Here is a 26,335-nt window from a genome sequence, read left to right as displayed (position 1 = left end):
AAACGCATTTTTGTAATTCCCTCCCTCTCTCATAAAGCACGTCGACCCTATGTTACAGAATCTTCGCACGTACACAGCTTCCAACACAAATACGATTGCCTAAACTCTGTCCCACAAAAAGAAGTATGTAAACCTTCGGAGGTTTTATTTTCATATCAGTGGTGCAAATATTCCCCCAGTGCTTGCACTCCCCTCGTTTGGTCTAGAACAATGTGTTTGGTTAAATGGACCCTGGTTTATTTGCTTTGGAGTGGTGAGGCGCTGGCCCGACACTGGCCCGAAGTCCCTGGTCAGCCCCTCATTAACAGGCCTGACCTGGTGGACCCCAGGAATGCTAGCAGAAGAAGCAGTGTGCGATAATGGTAGTCTGGCACGTGAGACTGACCAAATGGCTGCACTGGTGCCAAGTGAGCCGGTCTCTATATTGCTATTGCTATTGCAAATAATGCTTTCTTTTTGATTATTGAGAATTTAATATATTTTTTGGGGGGCAGGGAATGTGGTTTCTTTGATTTATTTTCTGCAGCCCAAAGATTTGCTGCACAAAACCAAAATGCTTTATTGAGAAAAACCATCTCAAAACATTCTCTGATGTGTTGCCCCTTGTGATTTGGAAATCACAGTAGTCTGCACAGCAACCTTTTTTTTCTGCACGCCTAATATTTAGTCTTTCCCTGCCAGCCCACATGCAGATACCAAAGGCACATTAACTCTTTTCCTGTCCAAGGATAATCTCATTTCAGCTACATCCTCTGAGGATCTTGAAAGTGTTTCTCTCTTGTCATTAGATTAGCATGAAGTAATGTTTTTTTTCGCTCCGCTGTGTCCATTTTACTTCTCTTATGTTGTCATCTTTACCTGTGAGGGATCACAGATCAGTTGGCTTTCCAGGTCTACTTATCTGTGTCTCCAGAGCTGCTGCTGAACTGGGTTTCAACCCAGTGTGGTGTCTGAAGACCCCCTTGTCAAGGCTAGCATGTGAGGCTCATTCTGCACACTGGGACTTGTCATACTAATCTCTTTAAATGTTATTATGGTAACCCGGTTTGCCTCACAGATATCCATAGCTGATTGCTTCATCTTTTTTTTTTGTCCTGCACCCTAGAATGAAAACATTACTATGTCTGAGTAATTTTCGCATTAGCCCTCAGCGTGAATACTTCTCGCTGAAGAGGCCCCACATGACATAATGGGTGAACTGGTGTAGATATTAGTAATGTTATTCCACATCTGGCCTGGGGTCAGCTGGACATGGGGGGCGTGTGAGAAAGAGAGATAGAGGTAAAAAGAAGCCAGAGCCTTGGAGGTCCTTCTCCCGGACTCTATCTGAAATCTTAAAATCAGAGTCCTCTTCTGTCATCTAGCCCTCCACTGCAACCCCACACCAGCCAGCTGCAATCACATAGGAGCAGCTTGGGTGAGGATTTGCTTCTTTAACCTCATCAATCCAAACACAGTGCTCAGAGAGTCAGGGTCTCGCTACAGGGAGCTCAGAGACACAGACATATGACTTCAGCCTCAGCTTCAGTTCCAGCTCTTCTGGGCTTACTAAATGAATCTGGGGCCAATGTAAAGGCCTAATGGATGAAAAGGGGGGGGGGGGGGGGGGGGGGCCCGGACACAAATTCCCCTTGAAGACCCCCCTTCAGGGTCCAGAGACCTTGAACATTACTAACTATACCATGATGTGTTAGATTTTCACTGCTCTCACAGAGAGACACCGAGGAGACGTGTTTAACTGTTGGCTCTGTTTTCGTTCTGCTTGTCCAGAGAGCAGATATGACATGATTTATAACAGCGCTGCATTCACCTAGTTTTACTCACCATGGATATTAAAAATTTCAAAATAAGGAAGGGCCACATCTTCCGCACTGTGTGGAATTGCTCCCCATGCTCCTGACTTAATTCAGACTCCTCTTCCGGGAAAGGATCTAGTTTCATCTCCAGACTATTCTTTGTTGTGTCTTTGCCCTTTGACATAATACTATTTCACTGTGAGAGATTATGAAAGGAGCATGTTTATGAAAGAAATGCTTAAGTCATTCTCATTAGCGCAGACATTTCTTTTAGCATTTTATCATACACAGTTGCAGATCACAGTGAATTCTAAGTGCAGTGTTTAATAAGAGCTGTAAATGGCTGTTGCACCATGTGTGGCCATCTAATGATTCATATCTCTCCTTCCAGACTGTCTCGGATATGGAATCACTATCTAACCATTTGCCTGGTCTTTCCCGGATGTATGTTCGTGTCTCCGGAGATGTGATGCCATCGTTAATCACTGTGTCCTGATTCGTGGTTTATTGCGTAGTTGAGCATACCATACTATTTAACATGAATCCATCGTAATGGATTTGAATTTGAGCTTTCTACGCCTGCTTCTTCCATCTAGAGTTGGAGAGTCATCGCAGGCTTGTCACGACACAAACCAGATGCAGCAGATCAGCTATTCTGGGATTGTTTTTCCAGCCCGCCGGTTTGCTAGTGCTCGAAAAGTGCACTCTCACCTAAAATAGCCCCTGAATCTGGAAGAGATGTATGTGGCTGTGCAGTTGGCACATTCAACCCCGGCCTGACCCCCTCTGTGACTGAAGATAAGGAACTTCTCGGAGGTAGACTAGTGGGCTTCTTTTTTTCTATGAACAGACCCAAAAGAGGGAAATTGTATTATTAATATTGGTTAGTGCAAGATATTAATATTGTGTACCAGGTTTGAATGGATGTAGTAGAGACAGACAGGCAGTATACCTCCTAATATATGAGGTTGGACTTGTTGGTTATGCATCATCAATGTACAGCGGGACCCTGATGGAACAAAAGACCACACAGTATATAGAAACACTGGTTTAGGGTTGCATGAAAAATATACACGTGTTTTTGCGTTGTCTCATCAGACACGGAACAGATCGCCTGCTGTGATTATGGTGTGGTCAGAATTTCATAATTATTGTGTTACGCCCCAAATACGCCCAGTTCATCACGCGTATCATGAGAGGGGATAGCTGTTGTGGATTGGCTCGGCCCTCACCATCTATAGCTTGATAATATGTTCTGACATGATACAGACAGCATAAACAATATCAGTTTCACAAAAATCCCCTTTTGTGTGTGAAACTGTGCAGCATATTTCAGTAGCGTCAAGTCACGCCGGCCCGGGAGACGCAATTACACGAGATGGACACATCTCCTGTTTGCCAAAACAATATTTTTAGCTTTTTAGTTAGTACCTGACAAAATAAATAACTCATAAGCGCTACTCTTTAGTGAGATGACAGGGTTTCCTGGTATTCCGTATGACAGCGAGTTTAGATTTTTGGAGCAAGAGAAGTGGTACCAGATGTGATTGGGATACTTCACAGTTTGGGCCAGTTTGTGCTGCGCAGACAAGATAATTTGTCTTCAATTACAGGCTCTTTCTTCTCACATCAGTCATGCGGCTGAACACTTGTTGAGCGTAAGTTTATGTGATTCTTCACACTGAGAGCTCTTGTGTGGACGACAGAGTCATAGCAGGAAGTCCTACTCCGTAAAAAGTAGGCAGGAAATGTTAATTTTTGAATGTTATAGAGAATGATTGTGGGTTTTTATAAAATGTGTTTGTGGCTTTTTTGATGAAGAATAGCTGAAGTGCATGAAATACCAAAATTTGTTATTGGTCTTTTGCATATTGTTTTTTTTTTTACTGTTACTTATTAGGCAATAATTTGTTTTCACAGTGTCTGTCTGACATTGCACAATCCTCTTTCTCTTGGGAATAAATAGGGCTTTGATTGTTTAGGGCCTTTGCAGCAGACATGGGAACACTATCCAATATAAAGCCTGTGTGAGTGAATAGCTCTTTCACCTGCTTATCTGGAAAAGGTATAGAGAAGTCTGACAAATTGCAGACACACCCTGGTTAGCTATTGAATATCACCTCTTTATGATACAGGTGTGCCTCAGAGCAGGGCACGTCTAACAGCTCAGTTGCTGCTTCAAAGTCCACTTCACTGTAATACAGTATTTGGGCCTCCACATAAAATCCTGCTTGACATCCCCGTCTAATTTAGGCTTGTGTGTTTCTCCACCTTGAAATAATGTTGTGCTGCATGTTGTGGTGGATAATCCAAGGCTATAATTTCTCGAGAAACTGTTATGCAAGGCTTGTTGCCTCCACAGTGGCTTCTGACAGTTGTAAAGCCAAATAAATGTCCGTCTGTCAGGGTGTGTAAACAATCTCATATGAGCCCTCTTAAAATGTTGACACGAGGACCTCTATCCACAAACCACCAATCTTGGAATATGAAAGATATTTTTCTTTACTTCCCCAAAATACATAACAGTACATCTTTCAATGCAAAAAATGTTTCACAATGTGTTATTGTCATAACATACACAAGAAAAATGGCCAGTGATATCCACTTTAAAATGAGGGATGGCAGAACAGATATACAGTGCAGACGTACCCACAAACATTGCTGTTTCTGTTTGGACATACATAGAATTCTAAATCTATTGCTAGAAGTGGGACATTTGTGGTTGGTATATTTTGCAGAATGACCCATGGGGAAGTTAGGAATTCGCCTGCCCCACAGCCTTTCCTGGCAACCCCCCACTAAGGCGCAGACCGAGGCTCCTGTCCCCACTCTCCTCTCCAGACCTGAGGGAAGTGGACCTAGATTGTCTGCAGAAATCTCAGTTTACCGACGTGTGCTTACATATACATACAGTACATGTGTGTTCCTCCCCCCGTGTATGTGAGATTCAAGTGTGCTTTTTTCATGTATTGCGGGTCTGTTTGGTCAGAAGGTAGTGTTTAAACCCTCATCAGGACTTCTGCAGCAGTAATGGATGTCTCTGGGCCTCCTCCCTCGACACCCCCTGCATATGTGGAAGTATCACGTTACCCTTTACCACTTTCCTTCTCGTGCGCCACTCACCAGAGCATCGCACTCTGATTTGCAGCTAAGAAAACAGCCTGCTTTTTCTTTTTTTTTTTTCGTCTGAGGTCTTGGACCTGTGGCCTGGTTTGGTCTGCTGCCCAACTTGCCACCACTGGCTGGCTTTTATTGGAAGCAGAGCTAAGTGTTTGTTTTCACTGCATTGTTGGGAATGAGAGATGGGGGGTACCTTGGTCTACCTTTTGAGTGGGGCCTCTGGGATGCGTGCGGAACAAAAATTGCCCTCTGCACACAATGGATTGGCAAGCACGCCAAGAGCCAAGACATCACAGCTCGAGGACCTTGGATTCCAGCCGCGGCTTTTCTTTTCTTAAACACAACACTCTTAAGTCTTAACAGCCGTCTTCAGTGCTGTGCCGTGTGGTTTGGGGGGGATTACAATAGCAAAAGAGGAAAGTAAAAGAAGGTGAAAATGTCCAGCTTGGTGTTTGACATCCGACAGAGTTTAAATATTAACTTAAAGATTGTATCCACCCCTGCAAGGGCCAGTTTCTAAGGAGAACATTAACTTTGTGTAGTTGGCTTTTTTTGGTTTAACCTCTCAAACAAGATGTTTACTTAGGACAAATGTTGTGGACCACAGCTAGCAATAGACACAATATGTGGTGCTTTATAAAAAGGTAAGAGTTATATATATAAATATATAATATAAATAAAGTTGAATTGAATTGTGAGCTCTGTTTCCTAGAAAGGTGCTGTGATATCAGATGCATTAAGTAACGTGTTTTACTGAAACTCAGTCTTTTCAGTGTCGTAGTTTAACTCCATTAAAACTTTTGTTGAGACAAGCTCTCACTAAAAGTTGTTTGTCTATACTTGGTACCCAGGGATCATAAAATCACATATCTCCAGATTTATTTCTGTGATAACCATTGCTTTAGGATATTGGTCTGTCCATAAACTCAGGAGAGTCCCAAAGAAGGGTGTTGAATTAGTCCAACCTTGTAGTAAAGCCTGGCTGCTACGTTGTCTAATCGTGGAGTTTGTCCATCACCTGGAGAACATCATCCAGGATTGAAGGGCCCAGGTCGAGGCTGAATGAAAAGCCACTGTCCTCCTCCTTATGCTGTCTGACAGTTTTGTCACAGATCTCTGCGGAGTCTTCATCCCTGTCTGAATTCAAGCTGCCCCGTCCAAGCCTGCCAGCCTGATTGGTAGCAACATTATTCCCTCTCTGGTACCCATCTTCCTTTTCCATCTCCACTTCTCTGTCCTCGCTGTCCAGCAGAGGCATAGAGCTGCATTTCTTTCTCTTCTGAGACGTGTTGTGCAGGTGGCCTGCACGCCAGTCAGGGCTCTCTGAGCCGTCCGCCTCGTCCAGGTTCAGACGAGGGGGCTTTGGTGGCGGAGAGCAGGCCATGAAGAGATTCTGCTCGCTCTGGGAGCTTTGTAGAAGCAGATTGTGGCCCATCTTTAAGAAGGACAGGTCTCCAAAGCTGTCTCTCTGAGCATCGTTGCCAATATGTGAGATGTGGCGGAAATCAGCCAGTGGTAGGCTAATCATGTTGACGGACAACACCTCCCTGCGCTTGGAGTTCCTGCCGGGCCAACGACCAGAGGATGGCTTTCTGTACAACGATGTTCTCAGTGGCATCTTGGCAGATCTGGTTGAGATAGACCTAAATGTTTTTATTTATCCTTTAAATATATCCTCAGTCTTTGTATCCTTTTGTATTTCCTTCTTTGTTTGACAGTGGATCCTCAGCAAGTGTTGAAGCTCATGAGCATGATTCCATCTGAATTAAAACACAAGAAAATAGAAATTATAATTGAATAAATCTGCATCTAATATCATGTTTGTAACACTGCATCATAAATCTAGGCTTCCCTCACATCATGCTAGAATATGAAGCATGTTTGTGCTTGTACTTGTAATGTAGCACCAGATGTAAGTATTGGACTGAATCATTTGGCTGGATGTGAATCGGCAGCCATTGTTTTGAGATTGCACCTGCTCCACTCCATTTTGATTTAATGAAATTCAGTATTATTTGGCAGCAGCGGGATGTTCCAACAATGCTTTGAAGCTTTCATTTCTAAATATTTACTTTTCAAATCCCTGTTTTTTTCCCATGAATGCAGGTGTGGTCTGGAGCCTCTCCTCTAAAGGAAGGCTGTCAGCCCAGTTAAGACTTCCAGTAACAAAAGCAACAAAAAAAATCTGATTCCCAAACGGTAATTGTTGTCCTGCATGTAAGTAAATCATATCTGTCAACATTTTGTTTCGGGAGAACACGAGGCTTTACCGTAACTCCTGTCAGAAATAATGATAACTTCACTTCGGAACACATGTTTCTGATTTTGTGAAAAATTAAAATAGCTGGGATGCAGTCTGTTTATTTTGCTGTAGTGTGAGAGTTATGCTGTGACTCTGGGAGAGGATGTGGAAGTTAATAAAATGAGATATTTTTATTCCATAAATAACATCACACTTTGGGCATTACATTTCAAAATAAGTTATCCTTTTTGAAATGTAGTGTGGGGATTTCATATTTACATCCACTAGCAAAACTTAAAAGGAAACATTCTTGGTCAAAATGAAATAATAACACTTAAAATGAAAGCCTAACTTGAATGTAATTTTGCGTTTCGTGACCTGTAATCATTTTATTGACTAAAACAGAACTCAGTTCATCAACGCAGGCATGTCGATTAGATAATCTGCTTAGTGTCTGTGATTTTACGGTCTCCCAAACAGCTTTGCCCACATTAGACCTGTGTTCGTGACTTGAAACACTCACTCTGTAAATTTGTAAGCCACTACAGCAAACAGGTTTTGTTGGCCTGTAAAGGTTTTATCGGCACTTTAGTAGCAGCGGGAGATTGGAGAGCGTGGACACAACAGCATTCCTTTCCAAACATGTCAGTTTGGCCAAGGAGGAGTCTTAGGATTTCAGCCATGAGTATCATGTCCAGGAAACACTTCATGGCCAAGTAAAAATTAAAGACGCCCATTAAAACAGATTGGCCAAGAAGCAATTTTTGAATTATCTTCTTCAATGCTGCCATACGTGATCCATCTTTAAGACAGATCAGGAATCTGGCTGATGAAATCCTTAAGCACAAGTTAAAAGAAATTGATTTTGAAGGTTTTTCTTTTGTGCAGTTGTTTGTCTGGTAGGATAACTAACAGCAGATTAGATAAAGATTGATTAGTTCTTACCTGTCTTGCTGAGCAAATGCAGGACATTTGAATCCAACACATGCACACACGTCTCTGTCAGGAAACAAGGCAGCGTCTACCTGCACACCCTGACAAACTCTTCCTTGACATGATCGGGCTTGTTCCAGCGGTTACAGAGGAGATCTCATTGCGCAGCTCTAAGGCAGAGATACAGAGTGGGGGACTTTTCCACGGTGACACAAGCAAGTCAAGTTTTACATTAAATTGTAGCACTTAATTGTCAAGAGAGTGTCTCTTACCTTTGTCCGTACTGCTGCTTAGGGGAGTGTTTTCAGTCCTTGGACATTTGATCCTTTCTTCTTCTTTTTTTTTTTGCTAATCCTTCCCAGTGTAAACTCCCTCCTGCATTGCAGAGCCCTCCAGGTGTGTTACCGGTGAAAGTCTTCTTTGCCTAAGAGATAAGCCAGGTGAGGTCAGAGTACAAGAGTGTTAAGGAATCCAGGTGGAGTCTTTTTAAGGCTTTTATTAGCTTATATTTGCAGTCTTCCCACTTTAGAATGGTTGCCAGCCGTCAGATGATATCATCCCGGTTGTGGTGTGAGTTGGCCCTTTAGTCACAAGTCCTGCTTGTTGATTGGCTGCACCCATTACCTGCGAGAGAAGGGTTGCAAAATGGGTGCTGCTGATTTAATTCCTGTGAAATTGAGAAAGATGGAAATGTGGGAGAAACTGCGGCGCACAGCTCCATTCAAGAGGTGATTGTGTGGAAGAGAGGCTGAGTTTGAGTCGGTTGTGTTTGAAAGTGTGTGTGCTTGTGTCTGAAAGGAAGTCATAGTCAGTGAGCAAACAGGTCAGTCACTCAGAGGAGGGGGGGTTAACTGATCTCTAATCTCCATGTCATTGTCCCTCTGCTCTGCCGATTTCCTGATTTCCTGCCCGCTGTTGGCATGTCTAAAGCCCTGGAGTCAGGCCCTTCTGCCTGACTGGAGGCCTATAGCTTCTCAATGTAATCAAAGCGCGCTATCGCACACAGACATGTATGTACAGGCACGCCGGGTTGCACAAGAAAAAGATAACCAACTGTGTTTCCAATTCTCACGCCTCCAGCATGTTGTCTTTGCCTTTGGAATGCTATAGCAACACAGGAATGGAAATTGTGTCAGAGCAGCAAACTTTTTTTTTCCGCTCTATGGAATTTGTTTGTGTTAAAAATGGCAGGGTTGAAGCATTCTGTTGTGCTCTCGCAGGCGATAATTGGTAGTTGTGTTGATCGTGCCCTTTTGGTTGTGTTATGGTTTGGAAAGATTCTTTTTTTGAACTATATAATCTTCAACCTGTTATTTTTAAAACCAACATGCCATACTGCTCTGATATCCCAACCAGCGCTGGGTGTATGTTCAGATACTTCCGTTGGTACACTTCCACACTGTACACGGTGCACTTTGTTCTTGTGAAGCGTGTGAGTTTTGACAGGGTAGTGTTGTCTCAGATCTGCACTTATCGGATATGACAATCTCAACGTTTGACTGCTTCTTCTTCCTCTTATTTTTAATGGCAAATTGCAGCTGGACAGAGCATAACGCCAGCATTTGACCACAATTGTGTCCTGCTAAAATATCTGCCGGCTTGTTTGTCTGTTCACTGGAGAGACCTTAACTGCAGCTTCCTCGTCCGCCATTTTCACAAGTTTGGTGGTCCCTCCCCTTTGGCTACGTAGCCAAAATGGTAACCGCTGATACCTCTTCCTTGCTTCATGCGTCAACGAACGCTGTTGCTTGTTTGACAAACTGCTCGCCCTCCAACCTGTTTTCCAAGCCTTGTAGTATATCTGGACACTTTTTTGTGCTGTGTCTGCCAGAGTTCACTCACTCTCTGTGTGTTAGGAAGAGGTGTGAGGGTGAGAAGTGTCCAGCGTTCCGCATGCAACTTTTGACCATTATGAGTACACCATCCAGGTACTTGTAGTGCACTCTATTTTGCCGTATTTCTGAGTGTGAACGCACTTATGCATTTGAAACGGCAAGTGTAAGTAGGGAAGTACGCAAATTGAGACACAGTCCAAGACTTATAATGAACATTGTGTTCCAGCAGGAAGGAGGACACGGCTGCGTACTGTTTTGTCCAGAGTCTCAATGCTTCTCCTTGTTCACTAAGCTTTAACATGCAGGGTGAAAAGGAAATGGACAAATTGTATCTTTCACTGCTCCTCCAGTCCTTTCAAATTGATCCAATAAACAAAAGGCGTGCCGCTTGATCCTCTCTTGTTCTCCCGCTCTGCACACCAGTGCCAGAGCAGTCTGCAAGACCAGACACAATTACTCACGCAAATGAAATTATCATAACATTTACTCAAGACTGAAACAGAGCATTTTTGAATATTTCTCTTCTTAGAAACCCCTCCCTCCACCTACAACCACACTCAAACTGCTTTCATGCTAGAAGACAATCAGGGTGAAGCGCTGGCGTTATCTGCGGTATTGGAATGACCTCACAAGACCTTCTGTCTGACCAAGGTTGGGCTCACGCTTTGAGTTGTGTTGTCATGCTATGTAGCCCTTTGGGCTGATGCGTTTAGCCCGAGCTGGATTTCTGTATAAGCCTCTTTTCTAAGGCCTGACCATAGCGGGCAGTGTGGTTTGATGCAGCTATGCTGGGCCTGAAATCTGGGATGCTGCGTGTTTTTGTTGTTGCAGGATAAAAAGTGTTTCCAGATATTGCTTTGACTGGCGCTAGAAGCCCAAACTGAGGCTTTGGTGGATATTCTTCTGTCCCTTTGTTGTGTGTTCTCCAGCTTCCGCTGCATCAAGGCCCTCAGACAGCCAGCATTTAGACTCGATTTACAGCAAGGACCGTCTGATTCTTTTATATGAAAAACATTTTTCGATAATGTAATAATAGGACAATAACACAGGACATACTGTACTTTGAAATTCAGCTTGTAGTACATCCACAAATTACCCAGAGTATGAAAGGAATGAAACCAGTGAATTCCTTGCTTGAAATTGGGCGCTCCAGGATGTTATGTGTCTCTAAAACAGTTTCTAGTGGCTACTCTTTGTAATTGTCTTTCATCAATTCTGAGAACATCCAAGTTTGCATTTGTCATCATCCTAACCATTGTCGTCACTGTTTGTCTCCAAAGTTATGACTCAGTGATGAGCTTTTTGAAGGCGCTCCCACAGACACTTGGCAGTCTGGCTGCTTAAAGGAAGTGCATGATTGCCACATGACCGAGATCTGACACCAGTCAAAGTCCAGGTGTTGTGTTATTCATTACAGACTCATTAACACATGACAAAGCTTACAGTAGCCTCTAATCAACGAGATAAGGTCACGCCAGGTCCCGCACAGTAAGGAGGTGGATAGGCTGGATAGTTAATGGAGAAACATACATTTCTGATGAGGTCATGTATACTGATGACATACTGCAACGACATGTAGGTCTTAGACATAAAGGTGTTGTCATGCCTGCTTTTGCCACCTAGCACCATCCATTCATTCATTCATTGTTAAAGGGACAGTTCACCCCACAATCACCAGTATGTGTTTTTCCCTCCTACCTGTGCTGTTATTTATCAATCTAGATTGTTTTTGTGTGAGTTGCCGAGTGTTTGAGATGTTGGCTGTAGAGATGTCTGCCTTCCCTCAAATATAATGGGACTAGATGGTCCTTGGCTTACGGTGACTCAAGGCGCCCAAAAAACCCAAAACAAAACATCTGAAAAACAGCTTTCTCTTTACAGAACTACAGGGGAAGCGTTTATGTACTCACGGACAAGAGGCTCATGCCCATGAAATAGTGAGATGTATTTATTGATGGCTGTAACGTTAGCTAGCTCAGTGGCACTAGGTGAGCTAGCCGTAGATGCCACTTCCTTCTGCGTAGTGATCCGGTTGGCGGGTATAGTTCGGTAGAAAGAAAATAGTTCCCACATGAACTGCTCACAACAAGGTCTGTGGATTATCTGGTCATGATTTCTGAAATGAGATATTGCTGTTGAGTTTTTTTAAATCTATTTTTTTTGCGCTTTGAGCACCACAAACCGATTGCCATCTAGAGGGCTGCCATCTCTACGGCCAATATCTCCAACACTTAGAAACTCCATCTAAAACAATCTAGACTGATAGATAGCACAACAGGTAAGAGGACAAATATGTGCTTTTGATTTTGGGATGAACTGTCACTAAGTATTCACAAATAAGCTTTGTTCTACAACAGAGTTAAATCAGAGCATTAGAGATTAGGGATTTTAGGGGAATCTCAATGGACTGTGGGTGTCAAATACTGTAATGCTGCAGTGTCTTTTATTTGAAGCTGGTCTTTCTCTCGTGTCAGCTGTCCATTAAAGACAAAATTTCACTCTCCAGAAAACCTGTTATATAATGGTTATTTTGCTCTTATATGGAGGAATCTTGCACTTGTTTTGATCTTTTTGTTGCGCCCACAGACTTGTAAAATGTCTTTTGTGTTTAGAGCGGAAGGAGATGAAAAAAAAAATGTAATGTACATATGCACAACTCATAACATACTATTTCTTTCCAGTAAATGTGGGCGGTCGGGGTAGGCTGGGAATGTACTGCTGTGTCTCCTGGCACTGAATCATTAGTAATTATAAAATCATGGCTGGGATATTTAGATTACTTTGAAGACTGGAGATATGATGTAAACAGTATACAGCAGGATATATTCCACTCGCTGTTTGTTCTGCACAGATAAGGACTAATATGGGAAATCATATGTACATATGTAGAGAGCACAGACATTTTAAATTTTATGTTTGGAACCTTGATTTCATTTTTTTTCTCCCCTCATCATGCCTGAGTTCTTTTTGACATCTCCAAGGTTCAGACTGCATTCTTACCAGTCCTGTGGCCACTTTTGTTTTAATGGGAAATCTGTTGCAATCAGAGGGCTTTTCCCGGAAGGCCAGAATGTGAAAGACATAATTTCGCTTTTACAACGCTGTATTGTTGGATATTAAAGAGGCCAAACCCCCACATCTCCCTATTCTAGGATCCCTGAGCTCATCCATCATAAAGAGAAATGCCAGGGCACCAGGAGTTCAGGTCTCTGCTGCCATTTCTCTTTTCACTGTTTATTTCCTTAACTTTAACAGTTTCCAAAGGCGCTCTCCATCTCCGTCCAACAGGCTTCCATTCTGTCCAATACCGTGACCACGTACAACCACATGGCGTCCACGTCCACACATACACACACCAACTTCCATGGCACCTCGCTTGCACTGCTGCCTTTTTTCCTTCACTTCACCTTTGAGTGTTATTGGCTGAATCTGCAGTCTACACGCAACTAGCACTACCTGTACATAGCCTTGAATCAGGTGCTGTGCTGCCTTTGAACCTGATAATGTGAAAGATCTGCATTTTTTATTCTGTTGATAAGACATCAGCTTTGTCTTTATATCAGAAGTTTTTCTGACCTTTATATGAGAAAATAAGGAAATATGCACTCTCTTTTCTATTACTGCTTGATTTATTTTTGAAATAGCTGTATTTTACATACACTAAATATCTTTCTCAGTGCAGTTTGAAGGACGTCTGTAAATTCTGCAGCTTGCATACACAAATATTGTCAGAATCAATGATTTGTATCTGTAGATGTATTTACTGAGACTACATCTGCAGATATTATTTGGCTTTTGCAGTCAAATAAAAAGACGTCTTGTCTCGGAGTTCCACTCAAAATCCAGATGTTCGCCGTACATGTGCATTTGAAGGGTTAAATACAGGAAGTAGATTTGGGCCTTAATCTCTATGTAGTGTTTGTCCTTCACTAACAAAAACAGTATAATAGACCAGACCTTTGGGGCTTTACGTCTGCCGAGTCTTATAATGAATGATGACTAATCCCCCACCATTTACAAAGCTTGAGTTTTGTCTGCAGAGGAATTTCACCTTGGCTCCAGTGTTGCATGTGCAGTACCTCTGCCCGCTGCCTGTTTGTTTGAGTTAGCGGGAGTGCTCGACGGGCACCCCCCGACTCACCCACCCACACACACACACACACACATACACAAATGATTTCTAAATATGTGTTCGCCTCTCATAAATCACCTACTGCATAGATCCATGACACACATATAGGAAAACACACCACGCCACCACACACGCTCCAGATAAATAGTTCCTTGATTAACTTCAGCACAGTGCGTTAGAGGCAGAAATGTTAGCCGCCACCACAGAGCAGGCTTGTTAAGAAGAAGCCATTTCTCCTCTTGGCAGAAAAGTCTGTGAAGTCTCATCTTGGCCTGGTGACCTTCTTGTTGGAGATATTTGATGGCTCGTGGTGTTAATGAGCAATCCAGTTATCAAACGCAAATTGGTAACCTCTTAGCCTGCAATGTCAAGACACAATAAGCATGAGAGATAGTATGGAAGTATATCAACCAAAAAAGGTTTAAAGGTCACTACAGAGCCTGTTTTATACCCGGTAATATGCATCTTGAATGAAGAGATCACAAGTCTGTGTTGACACCTGACATCAGAATGCGTCTCTACATGTGTCTTACTGATCGCTTGTGATTGCATCTCACTTCCCCAAACTTTATATGCAATAAACAACCTTAGCCTACATCATTTCATTCACTAACATTGGGAGACTACTGCTGGAGGAGTGTGAACTCTGTCTTGGTGAAAGTCCGCCCGCGCACACACAGTGACAGGGCTAAGTTAATTGTTAGCATCACACGGTTAACGTTACCTATTTAAGGGTTTAACAACAAGTTGTTAAGGTGTCAGAATGAGTTTGTTGGAACTGTTTAACAGCCACTGCTGTGTTAGCTCTTGCTAACTGAGCTGAACTGACCATTCGCTGGGAGGACAGTGGCTCTGAAGACGTTCCTTTAGCACTGCGTCTAACCTGTGTGAGGGCAGCAACAGGCGAATAAGCAAGGGGGTCAGCTGATTAGATGGTCCTTCAATTAAGTGTACATGCTGCTAAAAGAACGTGGTCACATGCAGCCCAGACCACCTCCGAATGTGATCTAAACGATTGGATCTCAAGACATATTGAGGATGCACTGGGTGCATTTATATCAGTACTAAGAGCTATCCATTTGTGACCCGGTTCCCCAGGATGCATGTTGCTTTCAGGTGTAAATCGGCCACAGTGTGGTTTTAGTTTCTGAAGTAATTAAATCGGCCAAGAGGCATTGTTAAACCCAATGTTCTCAGGGAGGTGTTAAAGCTTTTAATCTTCAGTTAAGTGCTTTGGTTGCTTCTTTGTTTATCAGGTTGCTGCGTGAGCATGATTGTGTGAGTCTCTCCCTCTCTCTGTTTCTTGTTGTGTTCATGTACATTTACATTTTAGGCACAGGACAGATGCTCCTGGCCAGGCTGAGACAGAGTTTTAAGGGACAGCATCAACAGCACTGTTACCGACAACACATGACAAAATAATTATGTGCTTTGTGCTTTCTGATTCTAATTAGTTAGAGGACAAGTATAGAAATGGAAAGTAAGCAGAAAGGCAGAATAAGGTCTTGTTTTGTTTTCTTGCTTTTTAGTGTGTCTCCTTTTTCTGGATGGCACTGGAATTGTGCGGTTTCCTGTTTAGCAGCATCAATGGATCACAGTAACAGAAGACAGGGACGTCAGCTGTAGCGGTCTTTGTGTGGATGCAACAAATTAACTCGGTTGACATCTTTTGACTGTTTAAGTTTATTTATACTCCCTTTACTTACGAAAATAGATATGTCCATTTCAAACATTGTAACTGCCACTGGCCGCATAATTCCATGCATCCTTTACGTTGGCACAAATACATCCACTAGAGGGCAGCAGTCTTGCAAGGACCTCCACTTTTCTTTCACTACCATCCAAGGGTATGGCGCTATTTGTTTAAGTACCAGAGTGCAATTGTGACAAGCGTGCATGGACGCACACTAGGCTATATAACCAGTGTTCCTGCAGCATCTGTTCCCTAACCCTAGCCATGTCCGTACTCTACACGTCAACTTGATGAGTAGCCAATCACAGAACAGTAGGGCAGGACTTGCCAAGAAAGTATTAGGATCTATAAAAACCTGGTACTGCTCTGTTTCATGTATATCCGCAATTTTTTAGAAAACATGAACAAATACAGACAACATGAGCGCAGAGTACGGACAGACGGCGTCGTCCATGTTCATATACATGTGTCTAATGGACATAAATGAACCTTTAAGGCCATAGCGTAATCTTCACGTAATTTTCATACCATTCAGTGTCATGTTTCCCCTTCATTTATTCAGGGTTTCTTTTTAATAACCTATTTTTTTAATTCATGAAAGAGTCATTTTGCTTGTGATAGTTTACTGGAAAAAGGTTGTTTCTTATTTAACAGTGATAGTGGCATCTAGTGTGTGGCCCTAGTCCACACTCTTTCTTCTCCATTGCATAAAACACACAGTTATTTCCTCACGCACTTAATCACTCATGCTCATGTGCTTATACACTCACACACTTCTCACACAAACACACAAAGAAATGGTGTAATGTGCAGCTGATCTGACAACTTGTGCCAGGGGAACACAGTGGCCACCTGCGCTTCGTGATGCCTCCTGCTGTGTGTGGGAAGGAGTGTGAGAGTGTGTGTGTGTGTGTGTGCCTGACTCACAGCACTGGTGGTATTCATGATGTCATAACTGGCCCGAGGTCAGGCTGGGGTGTGCTGGTTGGAGGCCTAGCCATGTGCTGATGTCACATAGCAAATCCTCAGCTTGTTTGTGTGTGTGTGCGTGTGTGTGTGTTTTACTACCATCCTACCTCTGCGGTGGCCTTGTGCCCTCCTCTCTTGGCTTTGTACGGGGGCCCGTTGTTTGTGTTCTGTGGTTTCCTACTCACCCTGGGCCCCAGTCTCAGTGCAGCACGCACGCACGCATACATACACAACTGAGTGTTTGGTTACAGAGTGATGCACTGGCTAAACATGTACATTGGAAGTTAACACCCAAGGCAAGGAAACATTCCTCATCCTGACAAGAAATGCGTCACACTGCTCATAAAGCACCTGTTAATGGTCAGAATTCCCCTTCATTATTAGCCTGGTACAGTCCACCCATGACCACACCGGCTACAGAATAAGTCAGACCAACTCTAATTTGAGATTTTTCAGGTGCATGTCTGTGAAGTGGCCAGTAGAGGGCAGGGCAGAGTGGAGATCTATTTGCTGAGGAAGAGGGAGCATTTTCACCAGCCTGCTTGTATACTTGCTTGTATTTTGTTTAATTTGAAGATGCAAGGGTTGTTTATTTACCTAATGGCGTTCGCGTGATATTTCAGAGTTACGTGTCAGACAAGGGCTTGAGCTCACATTACTGGAATGATAATAGCAGCTTTCCTCAATCCAGGGGTGGGGGGGTGGAGGGTTAAACTTCCCCTCACCGACCCTCTCCTCTCTTCTTCCTCCATACTTACCCTCTTTCTTTCAGCACATGGATGCTGGAGTCCCCGTGATGTTTTCCAGATGCCTTAGCTCAGTGAGCGCATTGACAAAAACCTACCTCTCCTCCTCGGATCGCTCTCACTCGCCCAGTCCTTCATGCACACACTCACTCGCTCTCTCTCCTGCAGCTCACTGTCTTGTTAAAGAGACACTTCTTTGGCCCAGCAGACTTCCTGGATATAATCCTATAAAACAATGGCTTACTCTTTGGACACATGGCCTCCCTCCGCTTCAGAATGGGATGACGGTCTCTGTGAGTGCATATGTGTGCGTTATATGCATTTAAATATGCACACACAAGCGTCATCCTCTGTGTATTTTAAAAAATGTCTCCACGCGTCTTTAGAGTCCCTCTTCTTGTGTCTGTGCTGGCCTGTGTGTGGCATATGTGACCGCACAGATCGTGACCCGTGTATGTAAGACGTCTGGCCTGTGTTCCACCCTGCTTGATTAGCCATTAGCCAGTGGCTGCCCTCTCCGATTCCCCCCGCAGTAAGAGAATCTCTCGCCATCGTCGTCCAAGCCCAGGGCCTTCAAAGAAATCACTCACACACAGTGAGAGGCCGTGCGACTGCCAGGCTTAATCCCAGCCCTCATTTTGGGGTTTAATGACCTCAGGCAGCGGAATTACCCTGTCACAGTTGCTCTGTGGGCTGCTGTCTCATACATGTTCACCCCGCCGTCACGCTGATGGTAACTGAGATGAGAGCGTCTGTAGGAGTCCGCCTGTCCTCGGCTGTGCACCCACAGGCCCTGTCGTGAAAGCAAACACACAGTGGACGGTGACAGTGGTGTCATTCGCTCCGTGTGCTGCCCTGAGACAATGTTGTCATGATTTAAAATACAGGCATGTTTGACTTCTCCGTGATTCCCCTCCAGTGAAACGGCTCACTAGAAATTTTCCTTGAATATTAATTGAAGGGCCACTCCACTGATTTTGCACATTGAGATCACTTCACTCGTGGGGTGTGCTTCACATCCTGTGAACACAGTAAATATGATGTCATCAGGGTTATCTCAGCTTGGAGACTAGGAATGTATACTTACGCAACCAACTGAAGAGGAGGTGTGTAGTCTGAAGGCATGAGACATTTACCAGACAGAGTGACTAACAAAAAGGTGCCAGTGGTTGCCTTATCCAGGGGTCTTGGAGCTTGACACCTACATGGGAATAAACGTTGGGATATCCTGGCCTGTTCTGCTTAGATTTTGACTTTTTTTGTGTGTGTGTGTGTGTTTTCATGGAAGTGCCATGATTAATTGCTGGAGTGTCCGTTCAAGAAAAGGCCAATTTTACATAGACAGATATTAGGGTTCAACAACTGGCGATTGCCTTTACATTCAAGTGTGTGTGTGCCACACCCTACTCCTCAGTTTCAGCTTGGAGATATGTTCAAGTGGTCAGTTTGCAATGTTCCACAAGCTCTCTTAGCTTTTTTAGCCTAATAATTTAACTCCGTAAACTCACAAAAATGTCAACAAACACACATTTTCCTCATTAAACTGAAAAATCCAACTGAACACATTCTGAATTCACGTTTCTTTCCTTCGCCAAACTAAGACGAGTTTAATTGCCTTGTAAACTCATCGTTAAACACACGTAATTCAGCTCACGGCTGTAACTCATTCTTTGGAGGCTTAATTAGCAAAATAAAATGACAGAAATCACCTCCTCAAAAAACCAAGTCACGATATACTCAGCCCATAGCCATTACATTTGCCCAATCCTAAATAACAACAACAAAAAAAGAATATATATTTTATTTTATTTTATTATTTGTGTGTGTCTGTGATTTGTTGGTCCATAAAATGTCAGAAAATAAAAAAATGGCCCCTTTAACCCAAGCTCATGTTTTCAATTGTTTGTTTTGTCCAGCCAAAAAATATTCAGTTTCCAATTATGTAAAATGTATTTTGATTAAAAACTGACCTGCATGATCAATCGATTCTCAAAACTCAAAAATGTAGAAAATATTCTGCTGCTCTGATGATTAATCTTTTTTTTTTGTGAATCTTTTTTTTAGAAAATGTATGAATCCTTGGGCTTTAATACTAACATTACTGCCTCGTTTTGTTTGTATTAACAGACAGAAATCACACAGATTGGGATTAAAGATTATAATATGTGCTTTCAGATCAGACTTTGTAACATTTTCCATGTTTCAATAACCTCTTTGTCTTTCCCTCTCTCTTACAGGGCTCCCTGTCAAACGAGCGCGACTATGAGAGTGTGGTGATGATGAGGATGAGGCAGGCCGCCGAGCGACAGAGGCTCATAGAACAAATGCAGAGAGAGGACGACGAGGAGGCTTCCAGGTCATAGCACAGTGGGACTCTGCTCGGTACCCGCCTGCAGTTATTAAATGAATACCTGTCTCAGGCTTTAGTTTCATAAAGCCTATTATGTGTTTTGTTATTACTTTTTGTATGTTATACACCATGTGGCAAAATAAATCTTTTTAATAACTACAGAGAAACTTTTTTTTTTTCATTTCTGTGGTTTTAATCAGTGTGTTATGTCTTTTCCCTTTATAAAGAATGTAGGATGACTGAGGGAGAGACAGAGTAGAGAAGAAGTGAGGGCTGCTGCAGTGTGGATGGAGAGGTAGGAGTCCTGACACTCAGGCTGCAGGGAGGAATCATTACTGTAACCATGTTGTATCAATGTGTGTACATCAATGATATTTTGGTAGCATATTATTGATCAATATTTTAATTGCAGATTGGACCTTTTGCTTATATAAAGAGTGCATGCCTTCAGCGTGTTGGCAGTCCCCTCTGGTTCAGATGGATACATAATATAGCCTGTGGATTATTTAGTTTGCTGCAATGAACTGAGATGAACAGACGTAAAAATATTGTTTCCTAGTAGATGCATCATAATAGTACCTCTAATCAATACACCAGGCCTGAGCACTAATAAAACAGTTGGTGAATTGTTCAAGCTCTAAGTCATCCAGTGAGTTTTTACTCATCATGTTGTCAAGGAGCCAGAGCAGATTGGCCGGCCGTGCAGCACCACACGTTATCAAACCTTTGAATGATGATGTAATTTGCATCTGTCTGGTTAAATGTGACAACTCATTACTTCACTGTTACAGCCAACGGTGTGTAATCCTCCTCTTTTGTTGTCTGCGTACACGTCCAGTAACGCTGTAAAGTGAGTCGAGTGTTGCAGCGATCCAAACCGCAGACCGCACGATGTGACTACGTGCATGTCGAACTAGTAATCAGGCTGAGATAGGAACACTAGGTAGGTTTTTGTGGGAATACTTGTGGCCTCATGTGATGAAGAGTGAACATACTCTGACGACCCGGTGGTTGAGATGATTGTTCTCTGGGCTTTGTATACAACATATCTAACACCCTACTCCAGTGTAAAGAGACTTTGTAGATTGCACAACTCAGAACTGCACAATGTTATTCAATCAGCTCTGGGGTTTGTGTTCTGAGGTTTGTATGTAATCTCTGTGCAAACTACTTATTTTACTGTTCAAAATCATGTAGATTAGTGGTTCTCAATCTGGGGGTCCCAGAATAAATCTAAAGGGTCAGCTAATTATTAAATGGATAAGAAGGAAAATATATTTGTACAAAATTTTTTTATTTCTGACTTTTTTTCCTCTTTTTTTCTTGTGAAATACTGGATGCTGCAACTTTAGTACAGCATTCTTTGGTTTAACTGCTCATAACGGATGACCACGCTAATCACATACTCTGTCATTAGAGGGTAGCAAGTAGGCATGGCTTCATTTTAAGGAGTCGCAAGCCAAACTTTTTGGGAGCCCCTGTAGTAGATCATGAATATCTGACAGAGAAAAGGCTCTTTTAGTGACTAAATATTGTCACGTGTAACATTTTTTAAATTAAGATAAGCTAAAACTTTAGTTATTCCGAGGCGAACTGTTGTGCAAAACTTTCTGCAAATATGTTTACTTAAAGGTATAATATGCAGGATTGTTGGTTACTGTTTTATGAACCTGCTCGCCAGTGAATTTAAAGTAAAAGCCAACATCAGATTCACTTTCGTTTAGGGTTTCGCTTCACTATATTAGTGTCTCTTGGATGCCTGCTGCTTATGGTCTGGCACGTGGTTGCTGATTTTTTTATAAAGCCCTGACCTCATCTGAGCACTTTCAGGGTACATGCTCATGAACATCCTCGAACACAGATGATGATGATGATGATGGGATGATTTACCTCTGTATGAATCTATACATTGTTTTTTTTAGGATAATCCTGCACAATATATATTTAAAGGAATAGTTTGGCATGTTTGGAAACTTGCTTATTCACTTCATTGCTGAGAGTGAGACGAGAAGATGGATACCACTCTTGTGTTATCTAGCTTGGCTCTGTCCGAGGGTTAAAAAACAAATCCACCTTCAGTACCAGCAACTTTACAGATCACTAATTAATACGTCTTGTCTGGTTTGTTTAATCTGTTAAACAACCAAACTATAAAAACAACACGTTGTGGTTTGACGGGGGTGAGGTACTGAACTTTTCCTTGGCAAGGAGAGGAGACTTACTGGAGTCTTGTTGTCACCGTAAAGTTGCCAGGCAACCGGCGTAGACTCCTGGAAGTCACTGCTGCCGGCCAAGAAATTGTCTGGCACACAACCCCTCCATACAACTGCATCTGGCTGCAGCTTAAAATTGAACGGACACACATAAGAGTAGTATCGATCCTCTCATCTGACTCTCAGCAATTCAGCAAAGAACTATTGCTTTAATCACAAAGTAAAGGGAGTTCATTGAGGAGCCATGAAATTGTTTTTTGAACAATAGATACTGTGTGATAACTGCTACACAAAGCATGAACAATACATCCATTTTTCCTTCACGCATGATATTGCCAGAATATGAAAAGCCAAGATTTTGCAGCATTAGATGTGCTTATTTTTGGGGGAATTTTCACACTTCACTCTCGGACCTGATGGATCATGCAACATCTTAAATTTAAGAAGATGCCACTTGCTTCAAAAATTGTCTGTGTCCTGTCCACTGATACTGACTTCAACATGTCTTTCTAAGTTAAGCTATTATTGTTCTAAGCTGTTTCACAATCGGCTTATGTAACAAATACCTAGGAGAAACTCTGTATTCCTTATGTACGTTCTCTGAAGTGACACGCTACCGCTCTGTGACCCACATTAAGTCAGATGTTAGAGTGCCAAACTTTTGCGGTCACCCTGAGTTTTGTAACAAGGTCTTATGCCCGTGGAACATCTATCCATCCAAACAGTCTTATTTCCCCGTCCCAAGGGGGACTATGGCGTAATGCTGTGTCTGTATTTGTGGGCCTGTGTGGCGGCGCTTTCTCCTGTCATTGTGTTATTTAGGAGCCACATGGCAGCTTCGCAACATCCAGCGCAGTCATCCATCTCTCTACCACTCCTGCGCCGCCTCGCCGTGGCTCTGTTACACAATGTCCAGCTGCGGAGCGGAGTGGTGTGGTGGGAGACATCTGCTCCTCTCCTCCTGCAAAATCCCCTCATCACATGGTTTTGTTTATGCGTAGCCTTTTTCATATCCCGGCAATGTGAAAAAAAAGCCCAGAAACACACAAACTCTGTCCAAATGACAACAGAGGAAATACAATTACAGGAAACTCATTCACCACCAACTCTGCCCTGAGCCCACAGTGGCTTGTGCTGCATGCGAACCAGGATGGGAAGATGAGCCTGTTCAATGCTCTGTCCTATCAACAATTACAGCACAGCCTTGGAATCCTCATAGTATCTTCTTCCGCCCCGTTTTCCTTATATTGTCCGAGGCGAAGCTGTCACATTGGTGTATGCAAACAGCATGTGGAATCTCCGCGGTCACAGAACTGGGAAGCACCAACATCTTTTGATCTTTGGTGCGGAGGTGGAAGCTAAGTCATGTGTGAGACAGCAGGACTGGTAAGAGTTTGGCTGTGAGCTGGCTGGCAAAGTTTCTGGTTTGCGGGTTAGTGATCCGGGCTAGCCAGACATGTGCTGGCAGACCTGGGGCTGCGCTGAAACCACCCAGCGTTTTTTGGCTCTCGCAGGCTGACTGCTGCACTCTGTGTGCCTGCGGTGCTAGTGCCTCATCTTGGGACATGCAGCATCCCCATAAGATGCCACAGAGCTGCAGGGGTCACACTAATTTCATTTATTTATATATCGATGTTTGATAAGTGTCTGTTTTATGGATTATCAGAAGGATACATCCTCCCAGAAGTATTGCCATTTTGTCTTTTATTAATAAGTACACAATAAATCCACATTACATCATTTAATCATGAGCATATGATACACTTAGAAAAACATCTTTACACAGTGCTGTAGGAACAAACCTATCGAGCATCATGTTTTATTTATTGGACGGAAGAGGTGAAGAACTGGGTGAGGCCTTTTGCACAGGCTGAATTTACAGACATGCCTTTAATTAAGTTTTACTGCCATTGCTGATATATTAACAGTAAAACTAGCCCTCACTCCCTGCACTCCCACTTGGTCACCAGTAGTAAATAGCAAACAATACGGGCCTTATAAAATCTCTGGAATGTAGTTCAGTATTCCCCTGAAATTAGTGACCTGTCACCTATTGAAGGTAATCTGAAACCTTATGTCTGGGATAATCTCAAAGTGGATTCTGTAGCTGTCAGTGTGTTGAATGTAGAGTGGAGAACTTAAGTTTCTACAAGTTCTTCAGCAGGATTCATTCATGCTTTCAAAGGCTTGCAGAGGCGTCTTGCTACAGTCTACACTCCGTGATCGATCACTCCGTCTCTTTGTGGAGGCACCACACGAGCGTCTGTCCCACCCCCGTCATCGTCAGCACGCGGAAGCCAATCTTCTCCAGCTTGTCCAGCACCAGGCGCGGCGGGTCGTCCACATGGTACTCGGAACTGCATGAGCATAAACAACAAAGTCATCCTCCCTTTTCCACAGATGTGGGATTTCTCTCTCTTTCAGTAAACTTTGCTTGGAGAGTAGAATGCTGTTAATTGTTCTGGTGCTTGTTCACTTCCTTCCACACCTTGGTTCATTTCCCAGCAGCATTTGAATTAGATTGCCAATGACAACACTTCCCTGATCTGTATTCCATCAGCTTGAATGGTTTATTCTAAATCTGCAAAGCAGCAGCCTTCCTCGACCACATTGGGAGGGTTTTTTTTCTCCCCTCCATGTGACCTGATCTCAGCTCTGTCGTCAATATGTACACGTTAACTGCCAGAATGAAAGAAACACCAGTGTTAAGTGCCTAAATATGGAAATACGGCCCGGTGTGAGCACATTTACAGTACACCTGGGAGTCCATTCTGCATGTGTGTGCATTTGAGCTAGTACAGTATACCTTTCCCTGGTTTTGAGAAGGTGATGGATATGCTTACATGAAAAATATCAATTCAGGAGGGACATTTAAGTCTTGGTGCTTTTGTGGCCAAAACTGTGCCTACAAATCTCTCTGTTTACTTCCTATCCTCAGATATCACCCAGTCACCTGCCACGTTTACTTTGTGTCCACCCTCTAAAACAACTGACAGTGCCCACTTTCAATACTCACAAATTGTTTCCCAGCATGGTTGTTTTCCTTGCTCCCAGGTAATTCATCACAGCTGGATCCGAATATTCATCTCCCACATTTGTTGGACCGTTCTCCTGTAAGGAATCAAGCACATTAACTATACAACTGATAGTCTGCACAGGATTGATTGAGGAATGCTTTTCTACAACTGTTATTGGTGCAGCTCTGGCTGCATTGCGCTGGCTACACCTGCATCCCTCTGGCAGGTGCGGATCATAATCTCTAATAACTGGGCAGACTATAAATAGATCATCAGATACTCAGAGGCTATAGAATTAGGTTGCTCGAGTCGTGCAGACAACAAAGTGAACATACGCAACATGTGTTTTTCATTTAGGGCACCGTGGCACAAAAACAACCATACGCACGTTGCTTGCTCCGCTTGTAGCCTTGACTGTTTGTTGTTTTCCAGCATGCAGAATATTACAGGCCACTGCATGACTCTAATCTGCAAGTGGCGACCCTGATTGATTAGTCGTATGCGCTGTGTTGCTCTGCCAAATAAACAAATCCCCAAACTCGAGCGCATCTTTTTTTCTTCTAAAAGCACGACACGAGTCATTTTCACAGATGCGAGATACACACCAGTCGGATCTGCGTGCTGATGAACATGTAAGGCATCCCTGCTCCCCTGGCGACGGGCTGCTATTCCTCTGGGATTGAATAAGGACGTCTCTGCTCTGCACAGACGCGACGGTCCCCCCTCTCCAACTCGCGCTTCGGCTGACAGCTCTCTGCGGAATGCGGAAACACCCACCGCGGCGGACCAATCACAGCGCTGCTCTCTCAGCATCTGTAAGCCGCGGTGCCTGCTCTGTGCATGAGGTCTTGCTCAACTCGTGTGACCGTTTGTTTGTTGACAGTGAGAAATGTTGGCCAATGTGCACGAGGAAATGCCTTTTACGCAGAGTTCACAGACTTGGTTAATCATTCAGAATTATGCGTCCTCAGTACAGAGGTCCCCAGTGAAAACTCACCACTCTGTGGCTGGGGAAAGTGGACATATTTGTGTAGTATTTTCACCTGCATGGGTTTTAACTGAGGCAAGACTCATAGACTTGAGTTTACAAACTGATGTAGCACATATTTACTTCATTCCAGGCCACATTTTCTCACTTTTTGCAGAGAAGCACACATTTTTGAAGCTTTACAGTTACAGTCAAGTTCCATTCACACAATACATTTGCAAAAAAAAAAAAAAAGACAGTTGTGTGCATGCATGTATGACACCGAACCCACACAGTCTGGAACTCTAATTTCCTCCTTAGA

General features: G+C 43.2%; 3 protein-coding genes across 5 annotated transcripts in view; 1 reads left to right on the top strand and 2 right to left on the bottom strand.

The window, feature by feature from the left end:
• dnajc17 (DnaJ (Hsp40) homolog, subfamily C, member 17) overlaps nt 1-19,983 on the top strand; it is a 38,306-nt gene extending 18,323 nt beyond the window's left edge. Inside the window, exon 11 of the mRNA XM_050061526.1 lies at nt 19,704-19,983. Within this exon, the coding sequence (XP_049917483.1) occupies nt 19,704-19,829 (126 nt within the window). The 3' untranslated portion in view covers nt 19,830-19,983. The remainder of the gene's footprint in view (nt 1-19,703) is intronic.
• LOC126400650 (cdc42 effector protein 3) lies at nt 4,275-9,129 on the bottom strand. Of its 2 annotated transcripts, none has more exons than XM_050061529.1 (4): nt 8,716-9,129; nt 8,364-8,515; nt 8,104-8,261; nt 4,275-6,676 (listed from the first exon to the last, which is right to left on the bottom strand). In XM_050061529.1, exon 4 carries the CDS (start codon nt 6,532-6,534, stop codon nt 5,911-5,913), a length of 624 nt encoding a protein of 207 aa, XP_049917486.1. In that variant the 5' UTR covers nt 6,535-6,676; nt 8,104-8,261; nt 8,364-8,515; nt 8,716-9,129; the 3' UTR covers nt 4,275-5,910. The 2 variants fall into 2 exon arrangements, with proteins under 2 accessions (XP_049917486.1, XP_049917485.1); XM_050061528.1 differs by lacking the exon at nt 8,716-9,129 and adding an exon at nt 8,616-8,674.
• Nucleotides 19,984-23,716: 3,733 nt separating the features above from the next.
• On the bottom strand, nt 23,717-25,811 carry gchfr (GTP cyclohydrolase I feedback regulator). Of its 2 annotated transcripts, none has more exons than XM_050061532.1 (3): nt 25,652-25,811; nt 25,046-25,140; nt 23,717-24,386 (listed from the first exon to the last, which is right to left on the bottom strand). In XM_050061532.1, the coding sequence occupies exons 1-3, from the start codon at nt 25,685-25,687 to the stop codon at nt 24,257-24,259; spliced, it is 261 nt and encodes an 86-aa protein (XP_049917489.1). In that variant the 5' UTR covers nt 25,688-25,811; the 3' UTR covers nt 23,717-24,256. The 2 variants fall into 2 exon arrangements, with proteins under 2 accessions (XP_049917489.1, XP_049917490.1); XM_050061533.1 differs by having other exon boundaries at nt 25,046-25,137; nt 25,652-25,808.
• Between the last annotated feature and the right edge of the window lie 524 nt (nt 25,812-26,335).

Source organism: Epinephelus moara, chromosome 14 (assembly GCF_006386435.1).
Source record: "Epinephelus moara isolate mb chromosome 14, YSFRI_EMoa_1.0, whole genome shotgun sequence".
NCBI classification, from domain to species: Eukaryota; Metazoa; Chordata; class Actinopteri; order Perciformes; family Serranidae; genus Epinephelus; species Epinephelus moara.
The sequence above is the reverse complement of the archived record's forward strand: the minus strand, read 5'-3'. Positions and strand labels throughout refer to the sequence as shown.

What these genes read in the sequence shown, in the direction of transcription:
- LOC126400650 (XM_050061529.1), bottom strand. Translation starts at nt 6,534, where the DNA reads ATGCCACTGAGAACATCGTTGTACAGAAAGCCATCCTCTGGTCGTTGG.
- gchfr (XM_050061532.1), bottom strand. Translation starts at nt 25,687, where the DNA reads ATGCCTTACATGTTCATCAGCACGCAGATCCGACTG. An exon ending in TCAGCACGCAGATCCGACTG is followed by an intron (nt 25,141 to 25,651) that starts GTGTGTATCTCG and finishes GATTCCTTACAG; the next exon opens with GAGAACGGTCCAACAAATGT. An exon ending in ACCATGCTGGGAAACAATTT is followed by an intron (nt 24,387 to 25,045) that starts GTGAGTATTGAA and finishes ATGCTCATGCAG; the next exon opens with TTCCGAGTACCATGTGGACG.